The sequence below is a fragment of the Corvus brachyrhynchos genome, unplaced genomic scaffold (assembly GCF_000691975.1).
Source record: "Corvus brachyrhynchos isolate BGI_N302 unplaced genomic scaffold, ASM69197v1 scaffold1097, whole genome shotgun sequence".
NCBI classification, from domain to species: domain Eukaryota; kingdom Metazoa; phylum Chordata; class Aves; order Passeriformes; family Corvidae; genus Corvus; species Corvus brachyrhynchos.
In genome coordinates, this window is record NW_008239003.1 from 52,800 (window position 1) to 66,256 (window position 13,457).

A 13,457-nucleotide genomic window follows, 5' to 3' on the forward strand; every position below is an offset into this window, starting at 1 on the left:
CAGAACAGACGTTCAGTAACACCCCATCAACTTATTAATGCAGATACAAAATGTCAGTATTCACAGGTACGCTGCAGGGAAACTTAAAAAAAAGGAAGTTACAATTAATTTGAGAAGCTCCACACCTTGTGGCTCAGACCAGGGGGATTACAAAGAAATATACTCTCCTTCCTCCCTGATCAGCAACCAAAATGGCTTAATACAACAGCTGGGGAACAGGATGGCTCTTGGAAATACAGCCTGGAAATTCACAGTTACACTCAGCAGCAACACCAGGGACGAGTAGGAGATGCTCTGTCAGATGCATCAACAAACTCTGTCCTGGTCAGGAGATGAAAGTCTGTCTCACTGCAGCTGTGAACATGATTCTTTTCTAGAAACAGAGCAATTAAAAAGCTTTTTAAATTCCAGAGGTATCACAGCTATAGAAGTGTAACTGAGGCTCTGCTGGGGTAAATGAAGTCTCTGATTCACAACAGAGCACCTCATGCCATGTCACCCCTGAGCCTGCACACGCAGCCTCTCAGGAGGGCACTGCAGTCTCACAGGACAGAAAACCTGGGTTTTCAGTATTCAGTAGCTACAGCCTGACTACAACCCATGCATGCTGAACAAAGGTTTATCCTAAGCAGCCTCACAGGCAAAACTTCTACAAAATAAAACCAGTGCAGCTATCTAATTTTAGATTAAATAAGTCCTAAATGAACTTTTAAAAATACTTTGTCTTTCTACAGGGATACAGCTTCTTCAAAGGAAGTAAGAACAATTCCCCACTGCACTTTCTTTCTTACCTTCTAATACTCAGGTGAACACAGAATGTCCTATCAAACTTCCAGATTGTTTTGTCTCATATTAGACAACAGGCAAAAGGCACTAATCTCTTTGCATCAATTCACTTCTATTCTCACAGAGATGTCTTTAATAGTAAAGAAAATGTTTTATTCAGATCATGTGCTAGAGAAACAGATGTCTAGGACAGAGCTAATATTTGATACAATGGAAAAGAAAGCTAAACAAGGATTAAGAGCAAGACCTGAGTAGAAACACTGCTACAATATTGTAATGATAAACAGATTTGAACTGGAAAACCGGGAAAATTATCATGCTGAGGGAATGTCACATCACAGAGATATGTGATGAAAGGGTTATCTTCTCCTTCATATATGACATATATATAAAGTCTTACTTTATTTAAGTCCAGACAGAAGTTCAGCTTACCTCCCAAAATGTCTTTTCAGTGGCAGCCTCCCCACGTCTTGGATAAAAGCAATCTGAGCTAGGAACAAAGAACCACCAGTATCGTATTAGGCAGATCATTGTGAACAGACAGTTGAACATACTGGCAAATAAACAATGACCTCAGTCGAGTATTCCTGTATATATTTGAAATATTTTAGATACCAAAACACTGCGCATGTAACTTTTTTCCCCCAAACTGTTACAGTTTACTACAACATATTTACAGATGGCCTACACACAAAATCCCAGATTCCTGACATTCATCCTGTGTATTTACCATGTAGAGCTATTATTCCACAGCCTACAAAATTCACCTGATGTCAAGGCCTTAGTTAAGAGATGATGCTTTTTATTAGAGACAATTAACAACAGCATAAGTGACCCAGCTATCTAAATACCAATTTTTGCATTATGTAACACACAAAGTAAATTTTTCTGCATGAACTGTTTGCTAATGTATTATCTCAGAAGATTTAACTTTTTTTTCATGCACTGCAGACATGAATTTTGCTTCTTTTATTTGTGAAAGGCTTTTTGAGGTGTTCTAAGTCTGTTGATGTTACAGGAAAGGTATCAGTAAGCAATGAAGATCTAGTCAATATTGCTTATTAGGTTTCCAAAACCCTTCTCATCAAATCCTCTGGCAAATATAATAAAAGCCCTAAGCCTAGAGAGCAACTTAATCACTGCAGTTGGACCAACCTACCAGGGCAGCTTTAATTTTGGGCATCTTTGGGCATCACCTACATAACATTTACCATGGGAATTGATCACACTGAGGCAAAAGCACAAACAGTACTGACCTTCTGGCTTATGAAATTTGTCAGTATGTTGCAACTGTCAAAAGAGTCCAAGATCAAGAGTTACACCCATCTTACCTTGGTTTCTCATCGGGTTTGTTAACATAGCAAGGTAAGGCAGCAGCTCTGTCTGAAGGCACTCAGGTGGTAAACAGAAGCTTGAAAACAGAGATTTTGCAGCAAGGCAATTTTCCTGATACTGTAAGAGTTGGGGGGGAACACAAGTAAAAAACCTGGTAAACCATTATTAATGCAGATGCTCTGTACTGTAACACACAGACTTTCTTCCTGCCTGCTACAGGATGACTACACACAAGCTACTTGTGTAGGAGAAATGAGACCAAAAGGAAAGATAAGCAGTTAACATATACCAATCATAAAAATGGTAGAATCCTTCAACTCTGTCTTTTACTGGGCATTAAAAATATTTTTTAAAAATTATTCCTTGATTACTGAATTCCCAACCCATCCAGGCCAATGCTTTTTGCCAACATGTTAGTTCAAATGTAACAAAATGCCAAGACCTGCCGAACGAGCTATTTCTGATAAACACATAAACCACAACAGCAGAAATGTCTTACACTTATACAACTGTTCAGTGTGCTTCAAACTGCACCAAACTCACACAGGAAATCAATTCTAGAAATACTGAACAGTATTTCAATGCCAACTGTCTCTCTTAATTTAGGATTAAGACTCTCCCAGGAGCATGCCAGCTTGGACACAGGAATCAGACTTTGTCAGAGGCCTCCAATTTATTTTTACATTAAAGGAGTGATGCAAACTGCTCTTCTAGCAAGTGCTTTTTAGAAGCAGATTACATCGAAATAGGATATTTGACAAGTTTAGCACTTGTGATCAAATTTCATCTATACTATACTCAATAGTCACACCTTAGGAAAAAAAACCCTAAAAACAAAACCAAACCAAACCAAACCAAAACCAAAAAAAAAAAAAAATCAAGATTTTACCTTTTTACTGATCAAAAACCACTGGGGTTTATGTAAGGGTCGGAACCCCATTCCCCCCTGCTGGTGGGCAAAGGCTCTGGATGTGTTGGAGTGGATGACCCCTCGGGTAGCCACAGAGGCACTGTAGTTCTCCATCACAAGCCGTGTCTAAGAGAGAAATTGGGCCTTGTGTGAGCTTGAGGCAGCTCATCTGCACTGAAACACACTCACTAACTGCAGTGGCACAACATGCACAGCATTTTAAAGTTTAGATTACTGCAGAACTTTTATTCAAAGCAGCTGAGCAAAAAAGAAACAGCTTGATTCCTTCTTAGCACAAACATATTCTACTCAAAATTCTTCATAGAGTGTCCTACAAACACTACAACCCACCATAATAAACACTGACAGAAGCTGGACAAAACGTTGGCTCTGCATCTCTTCTGCAACTGATGTACTTTAGCATTCATTAATAATTCATGTCATTCACACCCTAAGTTTGCAGCAAACATTCAAAAATGCAGTAAAAAGTCAAGAGGCTCAATGTTAAAGTACTTAAAACCAAGTCTGTGCCTATTAAAAGACGACACTTACACTCCAGTTACTACAAAGGACATCAGCAGTGCTCAAATATTCACTGGCTCTCACCACATCATCTATATCAGAAAAAAAGTCCACATAGTTCTGGTGAAGGTAGAGATTGAATATGCTTCCAGACTTATGTGATTTTTCCACAATACCCTGTTAGAAGAAGAAAAGTTCAGATTTTACAAGTGGATAAGGAGCAGGATCCTGTGTATAAAAAGCTGTGACATCTCGGTCAGGGAGCTGGAACACATGGTCTGTGCCGTGGTGCCCAGACACAACAAGGAGCTGGTTTGCCCCAGTGGTCCCTTCCAAATGAGTTATTCTGTAACTCAGACAGACTGAATGCACACCAACTGAGATCAGTAACAGAACCAATGTGACTGAGAATTTGCACCAATCACTTAGCAGTCTTGGTTTGTTTCAAACCCAGCTGAACTCATGGAGCCATTGCAGGAGTACCTCAGGCTGAATGAGCAAGGTGTCCCGATGGTGTTTGGACAGGTGACCAGGCAGCTGAGGGGACTCTGCTTCTGACACTGCTTCTCCTGCAAAAGATTGCAGTCTTTAGTCCTTATGTTCAGAAACGTTGTTGGCAACTGTCAGCCCCACCAGCAGCTAAATTATAGCATTTTCCATTCCCAGAAAGCTCTGGGACAGGCACAGGTACTTAATTATTATAGTAAATACTACACAGCCATCAGCACACAATTAGTTGCATTAAGTTTCATGTAACAAATCTAATCGAATTATTTTTGTATTCACTCCCCTCACTACTTCTCCTCAGTTGGTTTTGGAGCCAGTATTGTGAATTACTACCAAAATGTGCACAGCCAGTGGCACAAGGGACCCCGATTCAGCTGAGTTTATACGGTTGTTATTGACCAAACATCCCAGACAGAGGCCATCCAAAGCCTTACTTTAGCAACTCCAGCCATTAGCAGCTGACATGCTTTGCCCACTGAAGGGGAGAACAAGTCAAAGTTTTCTTACTTTTGCAATAAATTATTTTCCCCAGAGCATGGAAAAGAAAGATGGATGCATCTTTGCCACCAATAGCTTGTATCTCTTGGTCTTCTGAGGTATCATGTCTACTTTTCTTTTGTACTTTGGATACTCCTGCTTCCTCACATTTTATTGTGGAGCTCTTCTTCTTCTTTGACCAAAATTCTTTCTCCAATGACCAGTCTACCAATAAAATAAAAAATAAATTCAAGAGAGAGTACATGATTCTGCAGAAGTTTTCTATTATGTTGGTACTGCTGAAGTTCTGTGTGAACAAACAGTAATTATGAAAGGAACAGAACAGGTTATATAAATGGGAGCACTATGAGAAAACTCATTTATTAGGAACACAACCCAGTCACCCAAATTAGCATCATTCATTATCTTCATTCCACTTCTGTCCTTTAAGCCACAGCTGAGGTACCAAGTACTTTTCTGAACAATAAACAGCTGTCTTTGAAAAAAGCATTCAGGCTTATCCCTTCCACTTTTGATACATTCCCCACTTGACCATGTTTAGAATTTCATGTTTATAAAGCACAAGTACAAATATATTTAAATTATATTTCAGTTACATCCTGTTTACGTATCAATTTGTCTTCTACTGGCATTATCTGTACAATAACCTCCCTGAAAGTGGCAAAGAAACCCTTTCATTTAGGTCATTCTTCCAACTGCCTACTATCTTTCACAAAGTTATGAGCCTCATGAAATAAAACTTATTCTACTCTAAGTTAATAAACTTGGAAATCTTCACCCACAGTTTGATTTTGTGGCATTTGAATGTTCCTTATTGAGGTAAGAATTTATCCTTTAGGTATTTTTCTTTTCTCCCACAATTACCATGGATCTATTTTACCCATTAATAGTGTTACAAAGTGAATGTATCAATTGTGCTTACATAGATACACACATGAAGAAACAAACCTTACACACATAAAAACAAATGCTGCATGCTGCAACAAGGAGATTGGGTGTCTCCCACACCTGTTTAAGTATCACTGGCTACCAGTCACTCACCTCACTGAAATACCTGCACAACTAAAGGTGTTCTGTTCAAGCACCTTCTCAATGTTAGAGAAAATGTGAGAGGAGAATAATCAGTGTCACTTCAGTATATGATTCCAATAGTCCACACACAAGAAGCTCCAAAGTCATACATCTCTGTTCTCTCCCAAGTTCTAACTCTCATGGTTTTACATTTCTAAGGTAACTTATTAAAAATTACACAAACTAGTTATTTTAAGACTATTTTGATTGTCTCGGGGATGTGTCCAGCAGTGAGATACTGCATGCTTTCCTCAGATATCACCAATCTACTATTCATTCTTACTAATGGCATAATCATCCCACTGAGAGCAATCCTCTCGTTTTCTCATTAACACAGAACAATCCAAGCTTGGTATAGCTGAAAACATCATCAGAATATTTGGCCTTCAATGTCTGCAAGTTAAATGTAGAAACTTTATTCTCTGCTGTGTGTAATTTAACTAACATTGCCCAGCTAATTTCAATATACTCTAAAACTCAAAGTACAACACTCCCTCTTAAGAAATGGGCTCGAAACTACCTTTAATCTTGTATTCCATGAGCACATTTTCTGTTTGCAAAGCAAATGAGAAGGAAAAAATGTGTGCCAGAAACCGTATCATTGCTAGCTCTACCTCACAAAGCAGAAGACAATTGATGAGTCTGTTTCCTTAGTTCTAAGCTGAATGCAAATGATGTCACCATTTCACAGTCCTTAGAATGAACAACACAAGCCAGAGTACTCCTTTTACAAATGCAACTTGCATACATCATTTCCTTAACAATTACTGAGATGTAAAATGCTTGTAAAATGATCAGTTTAGGAAATGCAACAACCACGCAATGAAAAGTATCCCTTTCGAACTAAGGTTGCATCATTAAACCTTTGAGCAGCAAACAAATAGCAAAGACAGCAGGGAGAAAAGAGGGTATTTCACTAAATTACATCAGCATATGCATACATGTCATGGTTTAACCCCAGCCTGCAACAGCTGAGACCCACTCATGCCCCGACACAGCCTGTGTTTGTTCCTGCTCCACAGAAGCGTGTCAAGAATGTTTATGCAACTCACCCAGCTGTGCTGCAACTGTGAACAGAACATGTTTTCAGCAGAAATGGTCAAAATACCACTTCACTTAACAAAGCCACAGTTTTTTACCTTTCATAGAGGAAAACTGAAGGCTGTTTATTGCACTTCTTATGTCACCTGAACAACCTCTGCAAAGCAACTCCAGAGAAGTTCTATCAAGGGTGTAATTCTTCTCTCTGTTCTACAAGGAAAAACAGCACTCAAAACAATAGAAGAGCAGGAAAAGGAGTATTTGAACATGGCTATGACAATCCACCTGACACACACCATAAACAGACACTGTGTACCCACCATGTGCTCAAACTACGTCATACTGCAGACTTTAAAAAACTTAATCCATTTAAGCACACTGTCACAATTTATGTAACAATATTAAAGAGAAAAAATGCACATAACTCTTTGCCAGGTGTCACCCAATATGATACTTGCTTGTAATCAAAACAGTTCAGGAGTAATACAGGATTCAGGTTCATGACTTCTTCTGGCCTTGCTGGATACAAGAAAGATTATGTCTCTTCCTATTGTTTGTTTCATTTATATAGTTACTGTAATAAGCACAGTGATTTTCAGAAGTAACTTTGTAGACTGGGACCACAGGTCAAGTGAAACTAAGCTTGTTCCTTGCTTTTTGTTGCCCTGGTGAAAATGGTTTTTTTTGGGGAGATGTGGGGCTCTGCTATCAAAAATCAAATACAGTAACAAAAATAACATATTTCAGACATAAAAGTGTGCAGTCTTTTGGTCCTAGCACTGCACAGAAGTTATGAACTTTGACAACTTACCATACTGGCTTCGGCTGCAGCTATTCGATTAAGAACTTTCATCATATTTGTCTGTGCAACAGGCTTGAAACTGTCAAAGTTCATTAAAAAAAAATTACTTAGTTTCTAACCTCTCAATTATTCGAAGCACGCTTTAATGAGGTAAAAGATCTTACCTAATATTGAATATACACAGCTCCTCTACAATTTCCGTGGGGAATAGTGACCTCTGGCTGCTGTCTCCACTGAAGTTATCTGAGATTATGAAGACAAGGGGGCACCTACTTGTACGAACGAACCTCCTGAATTGCAGAACAACAAAATGTGATGAAAATCAAACTCCAGCTTACTGCAAGTGGCTAAAGCTGATAATTAACAGCTTATTTGCCACCGACCTGAGGATGTCATGTAGACTGCCAGGCTCTCGGTAGAATTGGTTAGGAATATCCTGTGCAAAACAAAGAGCTGCTGTCATTATATTCAGATGTAAATACTCTTCCACAGACTGACTGTCACAGCACACTGCATAGCCACGCATTTTTAATTCCTGGTTTGCTTGCTGTAAACTACATTTTAACACAGCTGACACTGGACACAGTCAGAGGAGCAGCAGGGGGAAACAAACCCACATTTGGCACAGTATGTCTCACTATGGAAAATGATCACCTAAAAAGAAATATTTTCTTTCTGTCTCAGTTTTCTAAGACACAGCCTTGGGTGTCACACTGCCTGTGAGCAAGGGTTTAACCCGGAGGACAAACACTCCAGGAAGCAGCTCTGCTGGGGAAGAGGGCAGGATACCCATGTGAGGTCTGACAGGACCCACTCAAGAAGGCGACTTTATAAAGACAAGTCACACGAGCCTCTGCTTCCTAAATTCTACAATGCATCACTTTACCCTGCTAGAATTTCTGCCTGTTTTGGTCTTAAAAGTTTACAGACAACCTGACTATCAATTTCTAAAGCTTCTCTTAGGTGAAGAATTGAAAAGTTCCGAAAGAAATTGCTATTGAAACACACTTGTACACAAGTACCAATAAAGCCTTGTCCTGCAGCTGCCCACAAGCCCTCAGTTCACACCTCTGCCCTAAACACCACCACCTGTTTAAGACCAGGAGTAAGTGCTAAATTTCAACTGTTTCTGCTTGTGGTCATTCTCATGTGTTTCCTACACTCTCCTGCATCATTAAACAACAGGAATAGTGGTGGTTTTTCCACTCTTTCTGTTTAAACATATATATATATGTATTTCTAGAAACTTTATCATCCAGGAACATGGGAATGACTTCTCAATATTGTTTGATCTACTTTTTGATACTGTTACATATTTCTGTGCTCAAACCAGACTCCCATTTCTGCCTGACTACTTGCTTCTGTGGCATAACTACAGGTAGGACGTGGCTCTAGACTGCTGCAGAGACCCAAAAAGTAATGAAGACCTCATCTGCAGTAAAACAGACAACTTAGGGAAACACCAACCCAGCATCTGAAGCTAGTTAGCATGTAAATATTACAACAAAAGGTACTGTTTTCAACATAACTTTTCACAAGTTTTCACTTACTTCAATAAGAATAAGCTTTTTATCATTTTCTGAGGACTCCCCAAGCATCTGAAGTTTGTTATACTTATTTGCTCTTAATAGAAAATCTTGAAAGAGAGCTGCTTGGGCCTGACTCGGAAACGTATGAAAATTTGAGTCTGAAAAAGAAAACTAATTAAAAATATGTATTCTATATTATACCAAGTAAAATATAAATACCCACATGAACTAATACCCACCCGTGCTATTTTCTGACAGCAGCAATGAACAAGCCCTTTGGCAAACATGTGACAAGCACAGCAGAATTTTTAAAGGGGTGTAATTCAATTGAGGACTCAGACAAAGACACTTACCTCTTTTCATTTATTTGGTTCAAATTATGTCCAGGCTATATAGAGCTCCCTATACTGATCTGGATCATCAATTATTTTGGACTGAACACTGTAATAAACCTAAATCCCTTTCCAGAAAAAAGCAACAGAAGGATTCTCATTAAACACTAAGGAATTGACTTACATGGATGTGGATCTGATTTCATACGTGACAGACAGAAAAGAAGCAAAAATACAAGATAGAAAACCCACTAAAGTAACTGGAAGGGAAAAAAAAAGATAAAAAACCCCAACATACTTACCATGGTCAAACATACTTCTCAAGTCTTCCTTTGTAAAGTCTAAAGAGAGTGGATTGGTCCATTCTTGCACCTGAAGGCCAAGATCTTTAGCTAGAATTCGCAGAGTTGCAGTTTTTCCACAGCCAGGAGGGCCAGTCAGCAGCAGGACAGAGCCACCCTGACACAGAGATACAAAACATAATCACAAATGTGATAAATAAAGGCTGACAGTTGGCTGAAGATGAATATTGGTTGAATTTCTCCTATAGTTTCTCTGGTAATGATCCTCTCTCCCAGAGAAACCCCAGTCATACATTTTGAGCTGTTAATTTACCTGCTGAGTACTCGGACAGAGAGAACGAGGCCAGGACTCTGAGAGCCTTGCTCTGTTCCTAATGCCTCTGGTACATAAACTGCATGTGACTGCCACACAGCAGACAGGGAACTGGAGAACCAGCTCTGGAAAACACTAGGCAAGGCTGGCAATTTGTGTCTAAGAATGCCTCTTACCAATAAAGATTAAAAACATCCTGTTACACCAGCGCAGTGCAACTGGAAATGTGTCACGAGACTTAAAAATTAACCTGGGAGAGATAAAATGCAGCTTCAAGTACATACTGAAGAGTTGTGATTTTTGACTGGATGCCAGAAAATAACATTTCTGAGGAAAGTCAGAATCCACCTCTTAGGAGCATAAGCCCAAAACAAATGTTACAAGCTCTAACCTATGTTCTTAAGAGTTTTTCTTACAATGCAGAAGATACACAATCACTGCCTCTCTAAGGTGAGGTTTTTCTCTGAACTTGAAATTACATCCAGCTCACTTGTATGGTTTGGTACCTCCAGCTGTTGATTTTAGCAACTTTACCTGCTTTGTCTGCCTCTGAAATATATGTGTTTTTAACCAGGTTTCAACTTCCTCAATCTTCTTTTTTTGCACAGCGAGGTCATTCTGAAACAAGGTTAAAATATGTGAAAGTTATAAATGAAACTCTTGGTTTCTACTAAAAATAGAGAATAGAATAAATGCTGACTAAAATATCAACGGACACGTTGGTATGTGTTCCAGTTACGTGTGTGCTCTGCAGAAGCAATGCCACAGGTAAGGATCATCATCTCAACCTGTTTCCTCAAACAATCAGTTTTCCATTCCTTGTAGTCAGGAAATAATGAGCTATTTATTATTCTTTAAGTAATAACACTACAATCTTGTCAGTGTCAGGATATTCCATAGCTATCGCTGAGGCTGGTCCTTTTGACTTTTATTACTCTAACACTGCAGAGGTTTTTGGAACTTCTGCAAATCCCACACAGCTGGGTTTTCCCAGTGCTTGGAATTATCAGATGTGTCTGGAATTCAGTAACAGGTTCAAAAGTTTGCAAGTGACAGGAAACAACATCTCCTCAGCAGCTTTTCCTCCTCAGGAAGCCTGTGGGAACATGTGTCTGCTACAGATCAAGAGCTCGCTGGAGTGTGCTTTGTGCACTGGCTGGCAGTGAATCCCTGACCCAGAACCCCTGTGCTTTACCCAAACAGGGTCTGGTGAGAGCCTGGCCCGTGCAGGTTAGGACAGGAGCGCAACGTGTCCCTATGATGTCACTGCTACACTGGCACTCGGAGGAGCTCTCACACCTGAGTTTCAGGTTTGTATCTCTCCACCCAGGGCAGCTCATCCTGGGCCCGGCTCCGGTTCTGCCTGGACGTGGCACGGGGCAGATCTACGGCACACGGCTTCGCTCGTTTCCGGGGAGGAGCTTTGGCTTTGCTGTTCTCTGGCACAGGGCTCAGGTCCTTCTGCTTCTGCCCACGGCCTCTGCCAGAGCTGCCTTTCAGCGGCTTCACAGGAACTGCACAAGGGGGAACACCTGTGCTTCCAAAGAAGTCATCAGATGGATGTTCCAGCCAATCCGTCACCTGAGGAAACACAAACGCTGTGGTAGCAATGCTGTGCTCTCCTCCCCTTAGCTGGGCACAGCTGCTTCTAGGAAATGGGAGATTTTTATGGAGTGTGCACTTCCCCATCCCTGGGAGAGTCCAAGGCCAGGCTGGAAGGGGCTGGGAGAAACCTGGTCTAGTGGAAGCTGTCCCTGCCCATGGGAGGGGGTGGCACTGGATGGTTCTATGGGCCTTCCAACTACAACTGGTCTGGGATTCTGTGACTCTTCTGTATTAAAAAAACAGCTGCATCACTGTGCCAGGAGTATTTTGCAACAAACTGGCACATCAGAACAAGTTGAGAACTCCACAAACACACATCCAACCTAAAGAATTAAAAAAGAACGAAAAAGCAGCATCAGCTTACTCAGACCACTTTTACATCAAGGTCATATTCACACTGTCTCTGTGTAGTTTTCAGTATGTGGCACTTTTTCCCCCTTTTAAAAAAATATTTACAACGCAACCATTTGTGTTTAAAAGTTAGACACAGAGAACAGTTATTGAGGCAGCACAGTAAAATCAGGGAGTGTTTGCTGCAGTGGGCAGCTTGGGCTGAACCAGAGCCCATGCCAGTGATGAGGAACAGCGCTGCTAACAGCACCAGTGTTTAACTCTGGATTTGAGGAACACCCCCTGGGACAGGGCTGCAGCCTCGCCTGCCACTGCAACTTCTCAGAGGCCCAAATAACACCACAGGGGCCACATGGCAGCCCCTCGGTGCAGGGTTCACAGGCTGGATGCCAACACCCCTTGGTGGAAACGTGAGTGACAGAACAGACACAACATCCCCAAAAATGGCCGTGAAATCCTACAGCTTACACACCTCATAAACCAACACAGCACAGTGCTGACAGACAGGACACTGCCCGACAGCTGGCTGCAGCAGGAGGCTCTGCCTGGAATGGGCTCAAACAACTCCAGCAAGGCCCTGTTTGCAAAGCCCCGGGGGGGAATGCAGAAGGGGGGGTCACACAGTTTTTGGGGTGCATAGTGCTGAAACCAGCCTGACTCCTCCATCCCAAAGTTCAGTGTCCTGAGAGGGGAGCTGAAGCTGTGGCAGAGCTGGAAAAACCCCCAAAGAAAGGAACAACTGAGTGACAGCACTGAGAACTTCTGCAGAGCTGCAGAGCTGGCACAGCCTGGGCACAGCCTGGGCACAGCTGACTGAGGGGGCAGCACCTCAGACTAGAAAAGCCCCGTCCCAAATGCTAACAGCAGCGTCTCCTGACATTTCCCTTCCTGGGGGGTGTGGGGATTCCGCCCTGGAGTGGGGACGATGTGATCTCAAGGTCACTGCTTGAGGCTCAGCCAAATGCCCACAGTCGGTGTGAGTAGCATCAATCTCTATTCAGTAATTGTTTCTGCTGGCTTTAATACAATTACTTCAAAATTCAGATTCACAGAATCATTAAGGCTGGAAAAGACCTCCAAGATCATTGAGGCCAGCCTTTGATTCCTATTTCCACTGCTCACATAATATTAATTATATTCATATTTCAACAATTGCTTCACAGTGAACTGTAGCAGTGCTTAGAGTCCCTGTTCTGCGTAGTGAATAATTCTGATTAAGATCTCTTTGTCTGATCATCATTAACTACATTTGCATGAATAGACCTGGTTTGGCGTCCTTAACCGTGCAGGACACAGCTGTGTAAGGCTCAGTTACAGGACGGGCTCAGTCGCGGAGCCGTGACCCACGGACCAGCGCTGGGGCTGGCCTCGGGTCCGGGTGCACCCGGGCTCCTCTCCGGGGAGGGTCTGGGGGCGGTTTGCAGGTTTGTGGGAGGTCTTGGGGTCCCTTCTGCACTTTGTGGCTCAACGGGATAAACTGATAAACTTTGTCAGAAGCTCCCACTGTGCCCGCGACGCCTCAGCAGCCGGCAGAAAGCAGCGGCCGCTGCACC

General features: G+C 41.6%; 1 protein-coding gene across 1 annotated transcript in view; it reads right to left on the reverse strand.

The window, feature by feature from the left end:
• The window catches only part of RAD17 (RAD17 checkpoint clamp loader component), a 21,643-nt gene that overhangs the window by 1,420 nt on the left and 6,766 nt on the right, over positions 1 to 13,457 (reverse strand). The window contains exons 3-17 of the mRNA XM_008637454.2: positions 12,811 to 12,815; positions 11,248 to 11,531; positions 10,483 to 10,566; positions 9,636 to 9,792; positions 9,023 to 9,159; positions 7,856 to 7,908; positions 7,637 to 7,762; positions 7,482 to 7,551; positions 6,769 to 6,880; positions 4,568 to 4,762; positions 4,037 to 4,122; positions 3,584 to 3,730; positions 3,011 to 3,157; positions 2,118 to 2,238; positions 1,219 to 1,276 (exon numbers count right to left, since the gene is read on the reverse strand). Coding sequence (XP_008635676.2) covers positions 1,219 to 1,276; positions 2,118 to 2,238; positions 3,011 to 3,157; positions 3,584 to 3,730; positions 4,037 to 4,122; positions 4,568 to 4,762; positions 6,769 to 6,880; positions 7,482 to 7,551; positions 7,637 to 7,762; positions 7,856 to 7,908; positions 9,023 to 9,159; positions 9,636 to 9,792; positions 10,483 to 10,566; positions 11,248 to 11,531; positions 12,811 to 12,815 — 1,782 coding nt within the window. The remainder of the gene's footprint in view (positions 1 to 1,218; positions 1,277 to 2,117; positions 2,239 to 3,010; positions 3,158 to 3,583; positions 3,731 to 4,036; positions 4,123 to 4,567; positions 4,763 to 6,768; positions 6,881 to 7,481; positions 7,552 to 7,636; positions 7,763 to 7,855; positions 7,909 to 9,022; positions 9,160 to 9,635; positions 9,793 to 10,482; positions 10,567 to 11,247; positions 11,532 to 12,810; positions 12,816 to 13,457) is intronic.